A 21,607-nucleotide genomic window follows, 5' to 3' on the forward strand; every position below is an offset into this window, starting at 1 on the left:
GGAAGCTACCAACAGTTGTGAATTCTGTTTTTTGATTTCACCAAGAGGGTACAATAGCATCATCTGAGGAGAAGTAATGGAGCAATTTACCCACTTTTGAGAGATCAGTGACCTCAAAGAAGACGGTCGCATCAAGATTTGATGTGGCGGCAAAGGTTGTCCAGAAGAACCTTCATTTGAGACAGCAAACCATTATGAAGAAGCACACAGGAATATGAGACATTCATTAAACGAAATCTGCGGTGACGTAGCAGCCACCATCAGATCAAAACCTGCCTGTTGTGTCTGGACACGATTGGCTCTTCGGGTGCCTCAGCACATGAAGCGATGTGTGGCCGAATAAGGAACAAAACACTTGGTAACTCATCAGCTTTATTCCTGGACGCCAATTTGTGGTGGTAAACCCACCATAACCAACATCCTCCAGTCCCTACAGTTATTACATGAGAAGATGTCTTAACTGGCTGCATGAACATTGGTAGGTATGAATGTCAATCAGTTTGCTGTGGGCGGAAAATGCATATGTACATATGTGGGTGTTATTTGAGAGTGTCATTGCTTGTTTGTGTGCTAGTCTGTGTCTTTGTACAAGTGCCTGTGTGTACATGTGAGGGTGGAGGTAAGGGCTGGATGGTAAGTCGGCTAGAGCACACCCAACATATTTACTTGCATCGACAAAAGGCGATGGGTTGGGAGGGCTCAGAACCGTCAAGGCCCATCACACTTCACTCCAGATGTCGACGCGACGCCCCTGGGCTGGCTTCTTCTGGTGCAGCCCCTTGGGTTTCTTCTTAATTCTGGTCTCCTTGCAGATGCAGTTCTTCACCCACATGACTTTGCGCGAGATCTCGGCTCCGCCCTCACACTGGAACTTCAGTGGGACAGTGTGGGTTTTGGAGGGCACGCAGCTGTGCCCGTTGGAGCAGTATCCGCAGTAGTTGGGGATCAGAGGACGTTGAGTCTGGCAACCCTTGAAGGTCCACGTCTCCGCCTCCACCGGGCGGACCAGTCGAGTACACTTTTTCCCACCCTTGATGACCTATAACAAAGAAGAAATAAGGCAGGTGAGATGGGGCACCAATAGGAGGAGGCCAAGTCACTCTCATTGTGTCCAAGTGTTTAATAAACGAGTGGTCAAGCAGAGTGTGTGGTAGTCACAGTGAACAATGGATTATGTGGCTTTTTTTCCTCATGAGCCCGCGGCAGGCACATTTCAGGGCCCAGCGTGCCTACTACAGAGTACAAGTCCACCAGTCAACAAAACCACCATAAGCAAATCAAATTACGGTTATGAGTGTGCAAAATTATAATTTTGTCTGCAAACTTTTGCAAAGGTGACAATATTGCCAAGTTTGTCACCAGTTGGTGAAATTTCTGTACTCCAAAAAGTCTTTGCAGGAGATTTTTAAACAAAAACATTCTTGAAATAGAACACTTCTTCAAGAAAAGTAACTTTTTTTGAGAGTTTCGCCCTCTTTTTTAACAGCTATTTTCTTAAAGAAAAACTCAACTGCTTTCCCAGTTGGTTTTAAAAACACTTTCCAAAGTTGTAAGGAGCTACAATTACAAATCTTATTCATCCTCAGTTAAGATCACCTGTGCCAGTCCCCCATGGTGGATTCTGCCCAAAAGAACCAATCAGATGTTATCATAAGGGCAACCCTATAGTTTTGAATACAAGTCAAAGAGGTTCTAATGAGAAGACACTTAAGACATAATATTTTTTATTTTTGCCAATGTGGGTGTTTGCAGCTAAACAGGGTTCAATGGGCAGGCGTGGGCCGCCAGTAAACTTTTTTAATGGGCACTTTTTCAATATGTGTTAGAAAAGGCCAATATAAATAACGTTCTGTGTATATGTTTTACTCGTACTACACCGTTGAATGCAGGTGGTCAACATGGCCACCATGATTTTTGCTAGCAAGATAAATAAAAATAGAGCATTAACATCGCTTTCAGGTCAGCTTGATATTTTTCTGTCTCTGGAATGCAAGAGTTACACAGCGACTCCTGCAGGTGGTTACAGTTACTGCACTTTTAGGACCATGCTCCATCTCAGCTAAGAAGGCCAGGCACAACTGGACCCGCCATTGATGGGGAGCGTGCACTACACTTTAAAAAATATTTTTACTGGATGATTAGCATGTCGCTAGATAAAGCCCTGTCACATCTTACCATAACGCTATTGTGTTTGAGATTGGTTGGAGCCACGTCACCGGACAAATGTGGGTTCGGCCAAAAATAGAGAGTCACGAGCCCTCATCCAAAGTTAAAGAAGGGTTTAGTGAAGTCAAAGGCAATGGGATGCTGCAGATCCTCTGCAGTCCTTCTGTAGCCCCATCAAGAATTCCCTAAACAACCTAGATCAACACCTCCACAAACACATACGCCTCCACAAAGACATTTCCCTCCTGCCAATGATGGTACAACTCTCCCCCTCTTTTATGTATAAACGATGGACTGTTTAAAACCAGGGCCCATATGTACGAAACTTTCTTGCAGTCGTGAACACTACGATTTAGACGTTTTGACCCATGTGCCAAACTCATCTTAGTAGTCAGACACACTTGTGAATTGAAATTGCACCTTCCATGTTGGACTAGTAACTCTCTGCAGAAGGGAAGTGGCCCCCTTTGGAGACCTCCCCCTTTGTGTATTGTGGTAAAGGTTTTAGGGAGAATAGGCAATGTCCCAGGAGACCACTTCCAACTCCACTGTAACTTTAGAAAGACAGAAAACTTTTTTTAAAACCAGCCCTATTTCTTTTTTTAATTTCTTCTTATTTTACTTAGAAACAAGCACATGCATGTTGGTCTGCTGCCCCTTGCAGGCAGCCAACCCCATTACTTTGACCAATCAGAGTGTGTTGCAATTTGCTACAAACATGATGAATAATAATTAAGTAGGTTAGACTGCCACCCACTCAGATTTCTTATTTTGAGAACTGATCTGTTGGCATGCAAACTAAGTGGTAGATTTACTAACATTTGATGCAGCGGAAGGCAACAGTCTGCGCTGTATTGTATAGCATTTAATTGCATTTATATAGCGCTTACTACCCCTGACGAGGAGTCGAAGTGCTTTTTCGGTGAGTAGCACGCTACTCCGGGACCCATAGAGGATTAGTGTTGAATTAATATAGTGAAACATGCAAGTACATTTTAAGTGGTGAATTGGTTAGTCAGTTATTTGGATTTGGAATGATAGTAGAAGGAAAGAGGAGAAAAAAGGTTTGTATTTATATAGCGCTTGTTGACACCTGCTATTCAGGAAACCTACAAAGGATTAGTGAGGAATTAATATGGTGCAATATGAAGTAATTTCTGTGGTGGCTTAAATGTAGAGGGCAGGAATGCACCATATTTACCAAGATATGCTGCATTCCTGCTCTTTCTCTATGCTGGTGTACTAGTTAGGGTGACCAACCGTCCGTAAATTTCACGGACAGTCCGTAATTTCGGCCGTCTGTCCGTTGTCCGTGAAGGATTCTTTAACGGACGCCATTTGTCCGTCATTTTAACAGGGCACCGGTTGCCCCACCCTAAAGCCGGCGCAGCTTGCACCCACCTCCCTCCTTCACTCCGATGCTGCACCAAAGCTCCTCAGATACTCAGCAGCACTGGAGAGGCACAGCGGGATGGCAACCCTCCCACCTCCAGCCCTTGATGACCTGTCAAGAGGTGCTTCGAAGGTGACTGAGAGGGAGGGACTGCAGGTTCAGGAGCAGCGACATTTATTCACATGCAAACAGCCCTAAATGCATCATGTCTCTGCTATTTAGAGGGGGGCTCACAGATTCCATTTCTACCCAGGGCCCCAAACATCCTAGACTCGGCCAGATTACACCCCTGATGACACCGAGGCAGCATGTGCTTCTCTTCACCGAGCTTGATTACTGTCACTAAATTGTAAGCAAACCTCGGTTCTTCAAACATGCAGTCTATAATGTAATACAATAAAGAAATGGCACAATCGCACACACACTGGTTATCAAAGTATGGAGGACAATCAGTTCAATCAGTTCTCTTAGAGTATCTCCTGTAAGTACTGTACATCACAGTGGAGGATGGCATTTTGGACAGAGAGCCTGTCTTCTCGTTGTCTTGTGCAGGAGGGGGCGAGGAGCCCAAGATGATACTAGAATACTGCATGCCCACCCCTGTGGATCCTGTTCCCTCTCCTGTGATGGCTCCTGCCCTCCTCTCAGTGATGGCTCCTGTCCCCCCATGTTGTGGCTCCAGTCCACCCCCGCCTGCGATGGCTCCTGTCCCCCCCCTGTGGTGGATCCTGTCTCCGCCCCGGGTGGCTTCTGTCCCAGTCCTGGAACGGCCCCAGCAGAGAGGGTGAAGTTCTTGATGGGCCTCTTCTCAAAAGGGCTCAGCTCAAAATTAATATGGAAAGGTGGGCGAGTAAGTAAGTGAAGGGATGGGTGAATGGCTGGATGAATTAGTGAAAGGGTGAATGGATGAATGAAAGATTGAAAAAATGGATAATGAGAGAGGATAGATGGATTGATGAGTGAGGGGAAGGATGGAGAGAAAATGTAAATAGCTGGATGAATGGGTAGAAGGGTAGCTGGATGATGGATGAGGGGAAAGATGTATGAGGGGAAGCATGATGGATGAGGAGAAGGATGGATGGATGGATGGAGGGGAAGGATGGATGGATGAGGGGAAGGATAAATGGATGGGATGGATGGGTGAGGGGAAGGATGGGTGATGGATGAAAGGAGGGATGGATGAGGGGAAGGATGGATGGATGAGGGGAATGTTGGATGAATGAGGGGAATAATGGATGGATGAGGGGATGGATGGATGAGGGGAAGGATGTATGGATGAGGGGAAGGATGGATGGATGAAGGGATGTATGGATGGGGGAAGGATGGATGGATGAGGGGAAGGATGGGCGAATGAGGGGATGGATTGATGGATGAGGGGATGGATGGATGGATGAGGGGATGGATGGAGGGGAAGGATGGATGGATGGATGGGTGGGTGAAAGGATGGATGGATGGATGATGAGGGGAAGGATGGATGATGAGGGGAAGGCTGGATGGATGGATATTGATGGGAAGGATGGATGGATGATGAGGGGGTGGGTGAAAGGGTGGATGATGAGGGGAAGGGTGGATGGATGGATGATGAGGGGGTGGGTGAAAGGATGGATGGATGGATGATGAGGGAATGGATGGATGATGAGGGGGTGGGTAGAAGGAAGGATGGATGGACGATGAGGGAAAAGGATGGATGGATGATGAGGGAAAAGGATGGATGGATGAAGAGGGGAAGGATAGATGGATGATGAGGGGAAGGACGGATGGATGGATGGATGGATGGAAGATGGGTGGGTGAAAGGATGGATGGATGAAGAGTGGGTGGGTGAAAGGATGGATGCATGATGATGAGTGGATGGGTGAAAGGATGGATGAATGATGAGTGGGTGGGTGAAAGGATGGATGGATGATGAGTGGGTTGGTGAAAGGATGGATGGATGGATGAGTGGGTGGGTGGATGGTGGGTGGGTGAAAGGATGGATCAGTGGATTGGATGGTGGGTGGGTGAAAGGATGGATGAGTGGGTGGGTGGATGGTGGGTGGGTGGATGGTTGGGTGGATGATGGGTGGGTAGGTGGATGAGTGAAATGATGGATGGATTGATGGATTGATAAGTGCAAGGGTGAATGAATGGACATATGAGTGAAAGGGTTGATGTAAGGATGGATGAGTGAGTGAAAGGGAGGGTAGATGGACAAAAGGATGAAAAGATGTGTGAAGGAGTGAAATGATAGATGGATGAATGATAGGGTCAATGGATGGATTAATGAGTGGATGAGTAGATGGATGGATGGGTGGGTGGATGGATGGATGGAAGGAAGGATGGCTAAGTGAAAGGGTCAATGGAGAGAGAAAGGGAGGATGGATGACTAAAAGAGTGGATAGGTGGAAGGATTAGTAAGTGAAAGGATGGCTGGATTGGTGAAAGGGTAAATGGCTGAATGGATGAGTGAATGGATGGATGGGATGAAGAGTGGATGGATAGGTGTACAGATGGATAGGGTGAAAGGGTGGATGGATAGATGGATAATGGAGGATGAGTGAAAGGATGGATGAGGGGATGGATGAAGGGATGGATGAGTGAAATGATAGATGGAAGGAATACATGTTGGATAGGTTTGGAAATGGTTGAATATGTTTGGAAATGGCTAGGCTTACTTATATACTATTGCGCGACCTCTGATGTGTCTGTAAAACGTACCTATTGTCCTGAAGTTTTGTCCTGAATTTTGACCTCCTGTCCTGAATTTGTGTCCTGAATTTTGACCCTTTGTCCTGAATTTTTACACTCACCGTCCTGAATTTGCACCAATGCCAGTTGGTCACCCTAGTACTAGAGGCTGCTGAGTGCCGAAGCTGGCAACCTTACACCATGGTGCAAGGGTGCTTGTGTTGCAGACAGATCTGTATTTGTGAGATAGAGGCACCTTCCTGCAAAAAAACATTTTCCTGAGGCTTTTTCCTCCTTTCTATGTGTGCTGCAAAATAGAAAGATGAAAAAACGAGGAGAAATAAACATATTGCTTCTTGTTATGCCTCCACAGGGTGGGCATAACATATCAACGCATTCCCAGGTTTACTATTATTAGTAAATCTTGGAATGCCCAAAAAACCATGGGTGGATGTGTGGGAATGCCTTCCCAGGGCACAGTAATGCAAGGCAACAACTTGCGTAACTCTAGATATACTATACCATGCAGCGCCATCTTGCGTGACTCTGCGTGACATAGTCATTTTCACTTATGGTCTGTGTTGCCCATGCTTCAGCTTGTGTGATGCACGGCGACAGATGCCTTTAGTGAACCTTGGCCAAAGTTTCAGGCCACAAGAAGACTGGATGAAAACTGCAACCACTTTTTGTGACCAGAACAACAGTACATCTAGCCCAAAGTTCTCTCTCATGCAGCGCTGAGTGTGGACTCTCCCAAAAAGGGGACCCCGAATGATAGAGGTTAGGGAAGCAACCTCGGATTATATTTTTTCAAGGTGATGTATTGGTATACAAAAACTGTTTGGAATCACAGACTGATAGGTTAAGGAACTTTCTGGAAGTTTTGAATATTAGTGGTATTATCTTGAAGGCTAAGATGTTCAAGCTCTTTTGTTCAGTATGAAACTATCTTAGTCCTATGATATCAGCTGAAAGAATTTGTAGCTAAGATGAATTTGTCTCAAAGATAACATTTAACCCCTTCCATGCTGATGACGGCCCCCAGCCGTCATGCATCACGGTGGCCGTCATGAACCCGCCCACTCATTAAAACGGCCGCACAGGCGCAGAATCGCGGCCGCGCCCAAGGGGTTAAAAATGAACATCAAAACAGATTTTTTCAAGAGGGAAAAGCATCAAATTTAATGACAGTTTCAGACTTTCATAAAAGTATGTTTCCTTGCTATGTATAGAATTTCAAGGCCATTGTTGATAAAACTAATCGACTGGGAGCTGGGCCAACGTTAATCCATTACATAGGAGGCCTCGGTTGCATAAGTCAGTTCATATGAGCCTTAGTCGATTGGTCATCCGTTGGAAGAGTTTATTAAATGGGACCGCCTTGCTCCCAGGAACATGACAATGTGTTTCACCCCAGTAATTCTGGGGTCTCCTTACGACTAGGAACTGGGAGTCTTCTCCTTATACTCAATATATGCCATCAAGGGAACCCACCTACTCAATGTAGAAACCTGCCGGTGTCGTTTAGGAGCGCCTGCGCTTCGTTGCGAAGCTTCTACCCACAACCCGTCCATGAGAGCGGCCTGAATATCCCGTTAGTCAGGGGATGCCAGTGCTTTAAATGGGCATGTAGTATCCGGTACCGAGTACCTGCACTTCTTTAATTTGAAAGGGACAGTACCTGCACTTGTCAGTACTGCTACAATAGATTTAATTGGAAAGTACCAGCACTTTTCAGAAGCAAACAGGTACTCTAAAGAGTACCCGCACCCCTAGATTTCCATTGAAAGTACTGGGAACACTCATACACTATGGCCGTGACTTTGTGCATAGAGCAATGAGCCATACTTTTCTAAAAGTTGGGAACTGACATTTTATGTTTGATGCTCTTTCTTCTTTTAAAAAAAATGTGTTTTTGTTTTTTTTATTTGTTAACTGATTCACCTTCACGGGGAGCAGAGCAATCACACATTTCTCCTTTAGAGGTGTGATATGAATACATTGCAATATGAATGAACTGATTGGTGTCCAATAAAGCTAGAACTAATACTATGCTAAATGACTTGCTAGATCATTTAATTTGTTTTTCTGTGATCTTTACTATATAATACAAATAATGTCCTGTGTGAGGTACTCTTTGTGTATGCATAACAGACATTACAAAATCTCTTGGTTGTGCTCACAATTTACAATGTTTTATGCCGGTGATGCCTTGCCATTTGATTAAAGATGCCAGTGATAAGCAGTGAGTGAGCCAGTGAGCCTACATTGGTTCCTGTGGCCGAGAATCACATCGGCGCCTCGCTGCAAATCGCGCTGGTCGCGCGCTCGTTTTTGCCCTTAATTAATTTTAAAATCCCCGTTTTTGTGGATATAATTTTATTTTTAAAACTGCCTTCTCCCCTGCTCTGAAATTCGCGCTGGCCCTTACCTGCACATAATCTGTGGAAAGATCACCGCTGTTTGGCGGGTCCGGGTTACTGGGAGGCTGTGGGTGTGAGCGCCATTTTAGTTTGGGGAAGTAGCGAGAGCGCCATCTTGGAGCGTCCAGGTCACCTGGGACGCCGAGACGACGCTATTTAGGGCGAGCTTGGACACGAGGTGAGCCTACATTGGTTCCTGTGGCTGAGAATCACATCGGCGCCTCGCTGCAGATCGCGCTGGTCGCGCGCTCGTTTTTGCCCTTAATTAATTTTAAAATCCCCGTTTTTGTGGATATAATTTTATTTTTAAAACTGCCTTCTCCGCTGCTCTGAAATTCGCGCTGGCCCTTACCTGCACATAATCTGTGGAAAGATCACCGCTGTTTGGCGGGTCCGGGTTACTGGGAGGCTGTGGGTGTGAGAGCCATTTTAGTTTGGGGAAGTAGCGAGAGCGCCATCTTGGAGCGTCCAGGTCACCTGGGACGCCGAGACAACGCTATTTAGGGCGAGCTTGGACACGAGGTGAGCCTACATTGGTTCCTGTGGCCGAGAATCACATCGGCGCCTCGCTGTAGATCGCGCTGGTCGCGCGCTCGTTTTTGCCCTTAATTAATTTTAAAATCCCCGTTTTTGTGGATATATTTTATTTTTAAAACTGCCTTCTCCCCTGCTCTGAAATTCGCGCTGGCCCTTACATGCACATAATCTGTGGAAAGATCACCGCTGTTTGGCGGGTCCGGGTTACTGGAAGGCTGTGGGTGTGAGCGCCATTTTAGTTTGGGGAAGTAGCGAGAGCGCCATCTTGGAGCGTCCAGGTCACCTGGGACGCCGAGACGACGCTATTTAGGGCGAGCTTGGACACGAGGTGAGCCTACATTGGTTCCTGTGGCCGAGAATCACATCGGCGCCTCGCTGCAGATCGCGCTGGTCGCGCGTTCGTTTTTGCCCTTAATTAATTTTAAAATCCCTGTTTTTGTGGATATAATTTTATTTTTAAAACTGCCTTCTCCCCTGCTCTGAAATTCGCGCTGGCCCTTACCTGCACATAATCTGTGGAAAGATCACCGCTGTTTGGCGGGTCCGGGTTACTGGGAGGCTGTGGGTGTGAGCGCCATTTTAGTTTGGGGAAGTAGCGAGAGCGCCATCTTGGAGCGTCCAGGTCACCTGGGACGCCGAGACGACGCTATTTAGGGCGAGCTTGGACACGAGGTGAGCCTACATTGGTTCCTGTGGCCGAGAATCACATCGGCGCCTCGCTGCAGATCGCGCTGGTCGCGCGCTCGTTTTTGCCCTTAATTAATTTTAAAATCCCCGTTTTTGTGGATATAATTTTATTTTTAAAACTGCCTTCTCCCCTGCTCTGAAATTCGCGCTGGCCCTTACCTGCAAATAATCTGTAGAAAGATCACCGCTGTTTGGCGGGTCCGGGTTACTGGGAGGCTGTGGGTGTGAGCGCCATTTTAGTTTGGGGAAGTAGCGAGAGCGCCATCTTGGAGCGTCCAGGTCACCTGGGACGCCGAGACAACGCTATTTAGGGCGAGCTTGGACACGAGGTGAGCCTACATTGGTTCCTGTGGCCGAGAATCACATCGGCGCCTCGCTGCAGATCGCGCTGGTCGCGCGCTCGTTTTTGCCCTTAATTAATTTTAAAATCCCCGTTTTTGTGGATATCATTTTATTTTTAAAACTGCCTTCTCCCCTGCTCTGAAATTCGCGCTGGCCCTTACCTGCACATAATCTGTGGAAAGATCACCGCTGTTTGGCGGGTCCGGGTTACTGGGAGGCTGTGGGTGTGAGCGCCATTTTAGTTTGGGGAAGTAGCGAGAGCGCCATCTTGGAGCGTCCAGGTCACCTGGGACGCAGAGACGACGCTATTTAGGGCGAGCTTGGACACGAGGTGAGCCTACATTGGTTCCTGTGGCCGAGAATCACATTGGCGCCTCGCTGCAGATCGCGCTGGTCGCGCGCTCGTTTTTGCCCTTAATTAATTTTAAAATCCCCGTTTTTGTGGATATCATTTTATTTTTAAAACTGCCTCCTCCCCTGCTCTGAAATTCGCGCTGGCCCTTACCTGCACATAATCTGTGGAAAGATCACCGCTGTTTGGCGGGTCCGGGTTACTGGGAGGCTGTGGGTGTGAGCACCATTTTAGTTTGGGGAAGTAGCGAGAGCGCCATCTTGGAGCGTCCAGGTCACCTGGGACACCGAGACGACGCTATTTAAAGCTCGCCTGAGGAGCGCAGCGGTAACACGCAGCGGTCGCGCCTTCCCTGCGCCTGAGTCGCGCCAGAGTCCTGCCCGTCTGCGCTCGTCAGCGTCTCGGCGGCGTGCGAGGCGGGGCTCTGGTCGCCGGCTCATTTACTGGCCTGGTGCTTCCCGGCTTCGGAGGCCTGTTTTACTTGTTACCTCTCGGGATGATTACCTACAGCGCGGAGGCTCTGTTAGCCTTGCGGTCTCATCCTCTGGGTTGTAAACATCTATTCCCCGGAGGACGCCTCCTGGGGAAAGGCTGTCCCGCGTGCGGGTGGCGCCCTACGGCCTCGTCAATTCCTGTTTTTCCATCTCTCATTCAGAACTATTGCTGTGCCCTATTGAACACCAGGTCCTTGGCCCGTCACGCTACGGACATTTGGAATCTCTTAGCAGACTCCAACATATCATGTCTTTTTTTAACAGAAACATGGCTGGGGGCAGGTTCTGAACCGGATGTGGCCTGTGCCCTTCCCGCTAACTATACCATCTTAAGGAAAGACAGAGCTGGGGGCAGAGGTGGAGGGGTGGCTTTAATAGTGGATAAGGCCTTGGGATGTTCTTCCTTCCCTGTGGAGAATATCGCAGGGTGCGAAGCTTTAGGCTTTTCACTGAGTCTGTCTGCCACTCAGACATGCACAGGGATTCTCGTCTATAGACCGCCTGGGCCCATTGGCTCTTTTTTTGAAGACCTGCAGGCGGCTCTCTCTGTACCTTGCCTGCGTTCAGCATACTGTATCTTGTTGGGCGACCTAAATCTACACATGGACTCGATACTGGATGCTGACGCATCCAAGTTGCGGGATATTACTGCGCTGTTGGGGCTTGTCCCTTTTATTGACAGTCCTACCCATATCAAGGGCCACACGCTAGACCTTATCTTTTCCACGGTGCCGATTGAGGTGTCCTCGCCGCTCCCAGTTCTTTGGTCTGATCATTTTTTAATAAATTTTGTTATATCATACGAGATTAGAATCAGCCATAGAACACAGAAGGAGGGGTTTCGTCAGTCCAGAGCGTTTCATTTGGTAACAGCAGATATGCTATTGGAAGCTCTTTGCCAGCACCCATGTAATCTTACAGGGAACTTAGATGTTGACCTGACTTTGGTTCAGGAATGGCTGCAAATGAGATTTGCAGAGCTAGCTCCAGTAAAGTCAACCAGAACAGCCCCCTGCCATGATTCCGCGCCTTGGTTTACTTCCGTTTTACGAAACATGCGCCAAGACTGTAAAAAAGCGGAAAGACTTTGGCGGCGTAAATATGACCCAGTGGAGAAACTAAAATACCGAGATGCCATAAAACAGTACCATAAACATATCTCCGTAGCCAAAAGGGAACATCTGGAGCATAGAATAGATCGGGCGGACAACACGAGCAGAGAACTTTTTAGAATTGTGAAAGAGTTTGTTGATCCTGCCGCAGGCACCCTCTCATACTCTCATACGGAAGGGTGGATTAGGCAGTTGGCTGACTTTTTTGTCTCAAAAATCAAAATTATTCAAGATTCTTTCCCCCCCGTGGCCCTCTCTGCGGCTGCTGACGACGTATGTCCTTCTTGGAGCCCTGTACCATCCCTGGAGGAAGAGACCAGACCTACATTATCGGTCTTTCCGCAGATGTCCTGTGGAACGTCGCTGGAGCTACTGTCTCGACTTCAATCTGGCTCACCCCTGGATGCATGTCCAGCAAAGTGTCTGGGCAGGGTGGCATCGGCAGTAAACAGCTTGCTGAACCCCCTGCTCAATTTGTCTTTGAGCTCTGGAGTGGTGCCCAGGGAATGGAAACATGCGCTTATTCTGCCGCTGATCAAAAAACCTTTGTTAGATCCTTTGCTGCCAGCTAACTACAGACCAATCTCCCTCCTCCCTGCTCTGGCGAAGGTGGTTGAGAAGCATGTTCAGCATACACTTACCACCTTTATTGAGAATAACAATCTTCTCCATGATTCTCAATCGGGCTTCCGTGCCAACTATAGCACGGAGACAGCCCTAGTGGAGGTTACCGACGCCATCAGGGAGACGCTCGATCGATGGGGAAAGGCGATGTTGGTCATGTTGGACTTATCAGCGGCTTTTGACACCGTCCCTCATGCCGGTCTCCTTTTAAGACTCAGGGAGATCGGACTGCGGGGGACGGTGTTGGATTGGTTCCAATCCTTTCTATCGGGCCGCCGGCAGGTGATCTGGGCTCCACCGTTCTCAGCTGAAATGCCATCGCTAGAGGTCGGGGTTCCTCAAGGCTCCATTCTGAGCCCCACCATATTTAACATCTACATGGCTCCTCTGGCGGTGGTAGCGGAGGCTTTTGGGGCCCGGGTCATCTCATACGCTGATGATACCCAGCTTTTGTTCACGTGCAGCAAAGGAGAGGTCTTTGACGGCGACATGATTAAGGATTGTCTGAGTGCAGTCTTTGCGTGGTTTCAGCGGCACAGCCTGAAATGCAACTCGGACAAGTCTGAGCTGCTTTTCTTTGGCTGTGCCCCCGATTCGAGCTGGAAGTCGTGGTGGCCCCAGGATATGTTCCCTCCAGAGAAGTCATCCTCCCAAGTGAAAAACCTGGGAGTGGTTTTTGACGATGATCTTTCGTTTCGTCCCCATATTTTGGGGCTAGCAGGGAAATGCTTCGGCATTCTTAAAATGCTGAGGAAATTTCTGCCACTGCTTTCCCTGCAATATCGAAAGACTATAGTCCAGGCACTAGTGGGGTCACGGTTAGATTACGCAAATGCGCTTTTTGCAGGCCTGCCCAAATATTTATTGGCCAGACTGCAAATTGTGCAAAACTCGGCGGCCCGAGCTATATTTGGTCTCCCAAGAAGAGCCGGTGCTTCTCTGCTTTTAAATAGGCTGCATTGGCTGCCTATTTCTAAAAGAATTAGGTTTAAAATTCTTACGCTGGCGTTTAAAGCCCTTCATGATGTAGGTCCCAACTACATAAGAAAGCGTACTGCTTTCTATGTGCCACGGAGGTTGCTGCGGTCAGCAGACTTGGCTAAAATGGAGGTGCCTATTGTCAAACGAGTTCGGATGGGAGGACGGTCCTTCCAATATATGGCAGCGTGCCTCTGGAATGAGCTCCCTCTCTCCCTCCGCAAAGCTAACAGTCTCTTAGCTTTCAGGAAAGAGCTGAAGACCATGCTCTTTTCCGTGTAATCACCGTGACTGTAGCGAGTGTTTGTTGTTGTGTTCTTGGATTTCAGGTCTCTTTGCCAAAGCGCCGGGACACCTCCTGGGGTAGTCGTGCGCTCTAAAAGTACGGCCTTAACATAACATAACATAACATAAGGGTACAGACGAGAGAAAAGTTACTATTGCTTTTGCTTCAAGAGCTTTGAGAGGAGCATGACAGAACTACTCTACCAGAGAAGAAGAGGGGTTGGCTGTTTCCTGGGCCTTCAGAAAGTTCAAAAATCTTTTGGCGGTAATGCAGTCTAATGTTTATTCAGACCTCAAACCCCAACAGGAACTTTTTTGACAAAACTTTGGGCCTGATTCACAGAACTAACTTAAGACAAAATCCTAAACTTACTGCCATTTTGGTATTCACAGAAGGCACTTACTCATTTCGGTATTCACCGAAGTTAGGAGTCCTTACTTTAAGACTCCTAAATGCCTTCTGTGAATACCAAAAGTCTTAAAGTTAGGATTTTTCTCAGTTTAGGAGTTCTAAAGTTAGGAGTCCTAACTTTACTACTCCTAAACTGAGAAAAATCCTAACTTTAAGACTTTTGGTATTCATAGAAGGCATTTAGGAGTCCTAAAGTTAGGACTGCTAACTTCTGTGAATACCAAAATGGTGGTAAATTTAGGATTTTGTCTTAAGTTAGTTCTGTGAATCGGGCCCATTGTCTTGATTCTGTGTCTTCTAGAATGTGCAAGGGGAGTGCAACTTTGAAGAACTACCAATGCAGTGCGAAATATATACCTCGGGACACGAACAAAGCAGCTGATTTCCATTTAGATTGGTGAATGAAAAGACTGATGATTGTGAAGAAAGAGATGAATGGTGGATAGATAATGCCAAAGTATGCAAGTTTATTGATGGATGTTTTACACGGGCCGAGTGGACAGAGGAAATAAGCAAGGGCATAATTCTGTAGGAGCATTTGGAAAGATACAAAGCAGTGGACATTGGACAGCTGATAAACAAATTGTTAAGATGTTTGGTAAAATCAAAGATACATTTTTTGTTGCAGAATGGTCCTCTGTTGAAAGGGACAAGACAGGTACCTCTGGAGAGTCTGAGGATGTGTCTTATTGGATTGGCGCATGTGGACACCAAGCTGTGTGTAAAACCAAAGAGCACTTGAGAAGTAGTAATTGGCAACTGGGTATGGATATAGAAGTCGAGAGAAAGGTGAGAGAGTGTGTATATTATAAACTGAGTGACAAGGTGAAAAAAAACAGGAGAACTCCACCAGCGGCCTATTGTGAGGTTCCAAGTGACCCCTGGGATGAAATTGCTTTTGATATTCTGGGACCTTTATTGTAAGGTACTACGCCTGCATACTTGTTCCCATTATGGACGGGCATTCCAGGGGGGCAGAAATTATCATAGTGAGAGAGATAATCCTGCATCTTGTGACTACATTTTTCAGAGAGAACCCCTAAGACACTTCAACCTGATAATGGTGCACAGTTGATCTCAAAACAAATGGATGACTTCTTGAAATTGTACATAAAATGTGCACCTGGTATCATCTCCAAACCACCAGCATAGTCGAAAGGTTCAATAGGACATTGAAGTAATGCATATGGTTGTCAAAGGGTGTGGAGGGGAACTGATAGAGTGACGTTTACAAAAGATGGAAGAGTTCATGTTCACACCGCATGCTGTGACTGGCGTCACTCCATTTGAATTATTTGATAAAAGGAAGTCTGCAAGAAAATGTGTCCCATAAAATTGGATGAGGGACCTATTTGAAACCTCAGTTGAATTTGTGTGATCAAGAAATAGAATAGTGTGTCTTTCCCATAACTGCCACCGGACCAATCTGCATGTTATTTTCTATGCTATTCGTTTTTCATTACATCGCTTACTGATTTATTTATTCTTGTATCTTTTCCTTGCCCTTTTGCCTTGCATTTTTCCCCTTATTTTCTTTTTGTTTGTTTGATGTGCAGGGGGATGTGTGGCATCCAGGATTAGTTCTAGTTTTTCTTAAGGAACCACTATTTGGTTCTGATTTGGATCATTTATATATAATCCTGCACTGTGGGTTCTAGTATTGTCAGTTGGCTCAGCAGGACATGTACTAGGGAGGATGAAGCTCCCTGGAATAAACCTGGAGTTAATCACCAGCATTGTCTACCTCACATCTTTGTGTTTCAAATTACTACCAGTTCCACTCTCACTGCTGGGGGTGCCTTTACTGCCATATACTATTCTTTGATGAGACACAATTGCTTGGTTTCTGGCCATTGGTATCTGAATATTCCTATATAAGGTTCCTCTTGAATTTCAGGAATAATCAGATAAAATGAATAACCTTGAAATTTGGAAAGATTTGCTGATGGTCAAAGATGGTCACACAAAGTGCTTTTTCTAAGACAGTTTAGAAGGCTGAGCACTCACCGTGTACTGGCCATCCTGCAGAAACTGGCCACATGGGCGTATCATACAGACTCTCCTCTGAACACGAGGTGTGCAGCTTGCATTGCTCCAGATCAGGCGGGTTGAGATGCCTGTACCACATGTCTTGGAGCAATGGGTCCACTCCGTAGGCTCCTTCTGGCAGTTACCCTGCATATCACTGCTGGACCTCATGCCTAAAACAAATAAAAAACAAACCAGTTGGTGCCACACTGTGACCTCCATATTCTAATAATGTATCTCAAGATCCTTCCATGCACACTGGGTCCTCAAGCTCTACCTCAAGAACTCCTTTCAAACTGAGACCTCCAGATAGCCTCAATGCACCACATTTTAGACGTAAAGACACTTCCTTCCACATTGACTTCTATAGACTGCCAATGCACCTCAAACAATGTCAAGATTCCTTCATCCAGACTGGAACCTTCCAGATAGTGGCAATTTACCTCATTTTCAACCTCAAGACTGTTTCTTTCACCCTTGGCCCTCTACCTCAACCTCAAGATCCATCCATCCACACTGTTATTTTGCTCACCACGACACCCTAGGTTGGACTGTTTCCATGGGTAGCAGGGTCAAGACTGGTTTGGGTATGGCTGGAACCAAACTGCAGTGGCGCGGTGAGAAAATAAATGATGGATTAAACTCAGAGGGTGAATGTTTTATTTGTTCAGCATTCCATCCTGTTAGACGGAGACCCAGAGGGTCGGCCGAATACTGGGGGAGAGGCCTCCGAGGAGGGCCGTCTCCGGCGATCGTACAGACAGGTCACCACCCTCCCCACAGATAGACACCACACCAGGATGAGATCGACACTCTTTATATATGGTTCTTGTGGCAAGGTTATCAGCGGTACAGGATTCAGGACTCGAGGGTCCTCTCAATTCTAGTCTCTGTAGGGAAAGGGGTAGCGGGTCAGTCTTGGTACCGGGTCGGTACCGGGGGTGGCAAGAGGGAAGCTCACAATCCTCGAGCTTAGGAGTCTGCAGGGTCGGGCCGCGGCAGCGCCAGCAGGCCAAGGCGATGGTTCAAGTACAGAGAGCCGCGGCAGCGCCTGCAGGCCAAGATGATGGTTCACGTTGCAGAGGGCTGCGGCAGCGCCAGCAGGCCAAGAGGATGGTTCACGTTGCAGAGGGCCGCGGCAGCGCCAGCAGGCCAAGACGAAGGGTTCACAGGGCAGGGCTGCGGCAGCACCAGCAGTCCGTCAAGGATGAGTTCTTCTCGGTGTCTCTCGACTCCAGGATACAACTGCCCTCCTGGTCTGGGGCTTCCTCAGTTATAGGGCGGGATCCCTTTGATGTCCGGACCCTCGCGCCTTGAGGTCTGGAGGTCCGGAGTGAGGGGGCCCCGACACCTAGCAGGGGGTTGGAGCCAGCGCCCCGGGAGGCCGGGGGTGATCGACACCCGGCGGAGGAGAGCCGTTGACGCCTTCTTCTGTCATCGACCTGCCAAGTGGTCTCTTTACCTCCTGGGTGGAGGTTGGTGCCTCGATGTCGGGGCCGGGCCAGGCCCAGGGTTGGGGTCGGGTCGAGGCCAGGCGGCCTCGTGCTGTAGTGTCCAAAGATGGCGGCTGGGCCGGGGCCATGGTGCTGACGGGGACCAGGGCCAGCCGGTCCGGGAGGGTTCAGGAGCTGGCGTCCCGTTGTGGACGGGTTGTGGGTTGCCTCGAGGGGTTGCCGGGGTGGCTCTTGCTGGGGATTCAGGGAGAGCCGGGGTCCGGGCCCCGTTGTGCGGAGGGGGGACGGCCCAGCCACGAGGCCTGTCCAACATGCGTCCCCCCCAGCTGAAGGCAGGGAGAGTCAGCCATCCTCTTGGGGACTCTCCTCGCCGAGGCGGAAAAAGCGTGACAGGCCGTCTGCGTTGGCGTGGTCCTGGCCTGGACGATGTTCCACAGTGAAGTCCATCCCCTGTAAGGAGATGGACCAGCGCAACAGTTTCGGATTCTCCCCCCGCATCTGCATCAGCCATTGCAGGGGTCGGTGGTCTGTCTGCACCCGAAAGGGGGTGCCGAAGAGGTAGGGCCGGAGCTTCTTGAGGGCCCATACTACGGCGAAGGCCTCCCTCTCGATGGTGCTCCAGCGCTGTTCCCGGGCCAGCAGGCGTCGGCTGATGAATGCCACTGGCTGATCGACTCCCTCGGTGTTGAGTTGGGAGAGGACGGCCCCCACGCCATGATCGGAGGCGTCCGTCTGTACGATGAATTCCCGTCCGTAGTCGGGAGCCTGGAGTACGGGGGCAGTGCACATGGCGGCCTTCAGCTTCTCGAAGGCCGATTGGCAGTCCGGAGTCCAGTTGATCGTTTTGGGGCTCTTCTTGGATGTGAGCTCCGTGAGGGGCCCCACGATGCTGCCATAGTCCTTCACAAACCGCCAGTAGTACCCGGTGAGCCCCAGGAAGGCCCGGACCTCGGTTTGGGTCGTAGGGGGTTGCCAGGCCTGGATGGCAGCGATCTTGAGCTGGAGGGGGGCCACCAGACCGCTTCCCACCTGGTGTCCTAGGTAGGTCACGGACCCTTGGCCCACCTGACATTTGCTGGCCTTGAGGGTGAGCCCGGCCTGCTGGAGGGCGTGTAGAACTTCCCGCAGGTGGCGGAGGTGGTCGGTCCAGTGGTGACTGTACACAGCGATGTCGTCCAGGTAGGCGGCGCTGAATCCTTCGAGGCCCGCCAGTACCTGGTTCACGAGTCGTTGAAATGTTGCCGGAGCGTTTTTCATGCCGAATGGCATCACCCTGAAGTGGTAGTGACCGTCCGGGGTAGAGAAGGCGGATCGTTCTCGGGCCCTGGGGGTGAGGCCGATTTGCCAGTAGCCCGCTGTTAAATCGAAGATGCTCAGGTAGCGGGCGGCCCCCATGCGGTCAATCAGCTCATCTGCCCGGGGGATAGGGTGAGCATCGGTCCTGGTAACGGCATTCAGTCCCCGGTAGTCCACGCAGAACCGGAGCTCAGGGGCAACGCCCGGGGCGGCGGCCTTGGGGACCAGGATGACGGGGCTGGCCCAGGGGCTGTCCGAGGGTTCGATCACTCCCAGTGTTAACATCTTGGACACCTCGGTCTGGATGCAGGTGCGCACCCGATCTGGTACGCGGTATGCCCGGTGGCGAATAGGGGGGCTGTCCCCGGTGTCCACATCGTGAAGGCACCAGGGGGTGACCCCAGGGGTGAGGGAGAACAAGGACGTGAATCGTGTCAGGAGAGCTAGACAGTCTTGACGTTGCTCCGGGGCCAAGGCCTCGGAGAGTCTGACCCCTTCCACGGAGCCATCCTGCTCGAGGGTCCTCAGCAGGTCCGGAAGGGGCTCGCAGTCTTCTTCTGTCCCATTATCGGTAGCCATCAGGAGACTGAGTTCTGAATGTACAAAATGGGGCTTGAGTCGGTTGGCGTGGAGGACCCGTAGGGGGTTCCGGGAAGTTTCCATATCGATTAAGTAGGTGACGGGCCCCTTGCGTTCGATCACTTTTAAGGGCCCGGACCATTTGTCCTGTAGAGCACAGGGTTCAACCGGGGACATCACCCAGACCTGCTGTCCCGGCTCGAACTCGAGGTAGGAGGCGTGCTGGTCATACCATTTCTTCATGTCTTCCTGACTGGCTTCCAGGTTGGCTTTGGCGATCTCCCTGAATCGCCGGGTCTGGTTGCGAAGGGCCAAGAGGTATTTGTACACATCCGGGGGAGTTTTCTGGGGGGGCCTCTCCCAACCTTCCTTGACTAGGCTGAGGGGGCCCCGGACGGGGTGCCCGTACAGGAGTTCAAATGGGCTGAAGCCTAGGGATTTTTGAGGGACCTCTCGGTAGGCGAACAGGAGGCACGGGAGTAGCACGTCCCACTGGCGACGGAGGGGCTCTTCTAGGCCCATGATCATTCCCTTGAGAGTGCGGTTAAACCGCTCGACCAATCCATTTCCTTGTGGGTGGTAGGGGGTCGTGAATTTGTAGGTGACCCCGCACTGTTGCCAGAGAGTTCATATATGTCGAGATGAAGTTCGTGCCCCTGTCGCTGACGACCTCCCGGGGAAAGCCCACCCGGGAGAAGATCCCCATCAGGGCTCGGCCTACCACAGGCGCCGTCACGGTTCGGAGAGGGATAGCCTCGGGGTAGCAGGTGGCGTGGTCCACCAGGACCAGGATGAACCGGTGTCCTTGGGCGGTTCGAGGGTCCAGGGGCCCCACAATGTCTATTCCCACCCGTTCGAACGGGGTGGTGACGACGGGAAAGGGCTGCAAGGGTGCTTTGGTTTTTCGGCCACTTTTTCCGCTGGCCTGGCAGGTGGGGCAGGCCCTGCAGTGGTTGGTGACATCTTTTCGCATTCGGGGCCAGTAAAAGTGGGTCACCAGGCGGTCGTACGTTTTGTCCTGTCCCAGGTGTCCGGCCAGGGGTATATCGTGGGCTAAGTTCAAGAGGAAATCTCTGAAGCGGAGGGGCACCACCAGCACCCGACTGGCCCCCAGTTCTGCAATCCTTTGCTCACTGTAGAGCAGGTTATTGTCCCAGTAGATCCAGTGGGCCCCCAAGGTGTCCCCTGCGTTCTGGGCAAGGGCTTGCTGCCGGAGTCCCTCGAGGGAGGGACAGGTTCTTTGTTCTTGTTGGAATTGTTCCTGGGTGGGGCCCCCCTCTTGACGCCACTGGGCCAGGTCGGGGAGGTCCGGGAGCCGACCGGGTCCTTCTTCGGTTTGGGCCGGGAGACTTGCTTCTGGGGTGGCCTCCTCCGGGACAATCGCGGGAGGAGGCTCCGGCCACTCGGGTTCTCCTGGACTGGGGACGGCCCGGGCGGTCATGGACCGGGTCGTAGCACAGACCCATTCGGGGAGGCCCAGCATCCCCAGGTGCTCTCTCCTTTCGACTGCTGCCCAGGGAGAACTTTCGAGATCGTTCCCCAGGAGGCAATCCACGGGGGCATCATCGCGGACAGTTACTTTCAGCATCCCTGATACTCCTCCCCACTCGAAGGGGACGTAGGCCATTTGACATAGACTTTCTGAGTTGTCGGCCGACCGGACAGGGCAAAGAATGTTCGGCAAGATCTGGTCCGGGGCCACCGGATGACAGCGGACCGCGGTCACACTGGCCCCGGTGTCGCGGAGGGCTTCCGCCCGGCGGCCATTAATGTTGACCCA

General features: G+C 50.0%; 1 protein-coding gene across 1 annotated transcript in view; it reads right to left on the minus strand.

Annotated features, from left to right (window-relative positions):
- Nucleotides 1–354: 354 nt before the first annotated feature.
- Nucleotides 355–21,607, minus strand: part of LOC144756327 (CCN family member 1-like) — a 63,830-nt gene continuing 42,577 nt past the window's right edge. Inside the window, exons 7-8 of the mRNA XM_078646041.1 lie at nucleotides 16,478–16,671; nucleotides 355–1,039 (exon numbers count right to left, since the gene is read on the minus strand). Coding sequence (XP_078502167.1) covers nucleotides 719–1,039; nucleotides 16,478–16,671 — 515 coding nt within the window. The 3' untranslated portion in view covers nucleotides 355–718. The remainder of the gene's footprint in view (nucleotides 1,040–16,477; nucleotides 16,672–21,607) is intronic.

The sequence above is a fragment of the Lissotriton helveticus genome, chromosome 5_1, assembly GCF_964261635.1.
Source record: "Lissotriton helveticus chromosome 5_1, aLisHel1.1, whole genome shotgun sequence".
Taxonomy (NCBI): domain Eukaryota; kingdom Metazoa; phylum Chordata; class Amphibia; order Caudata; family Salamandridae; genus Lissotriton; species Lissotriton helveticus.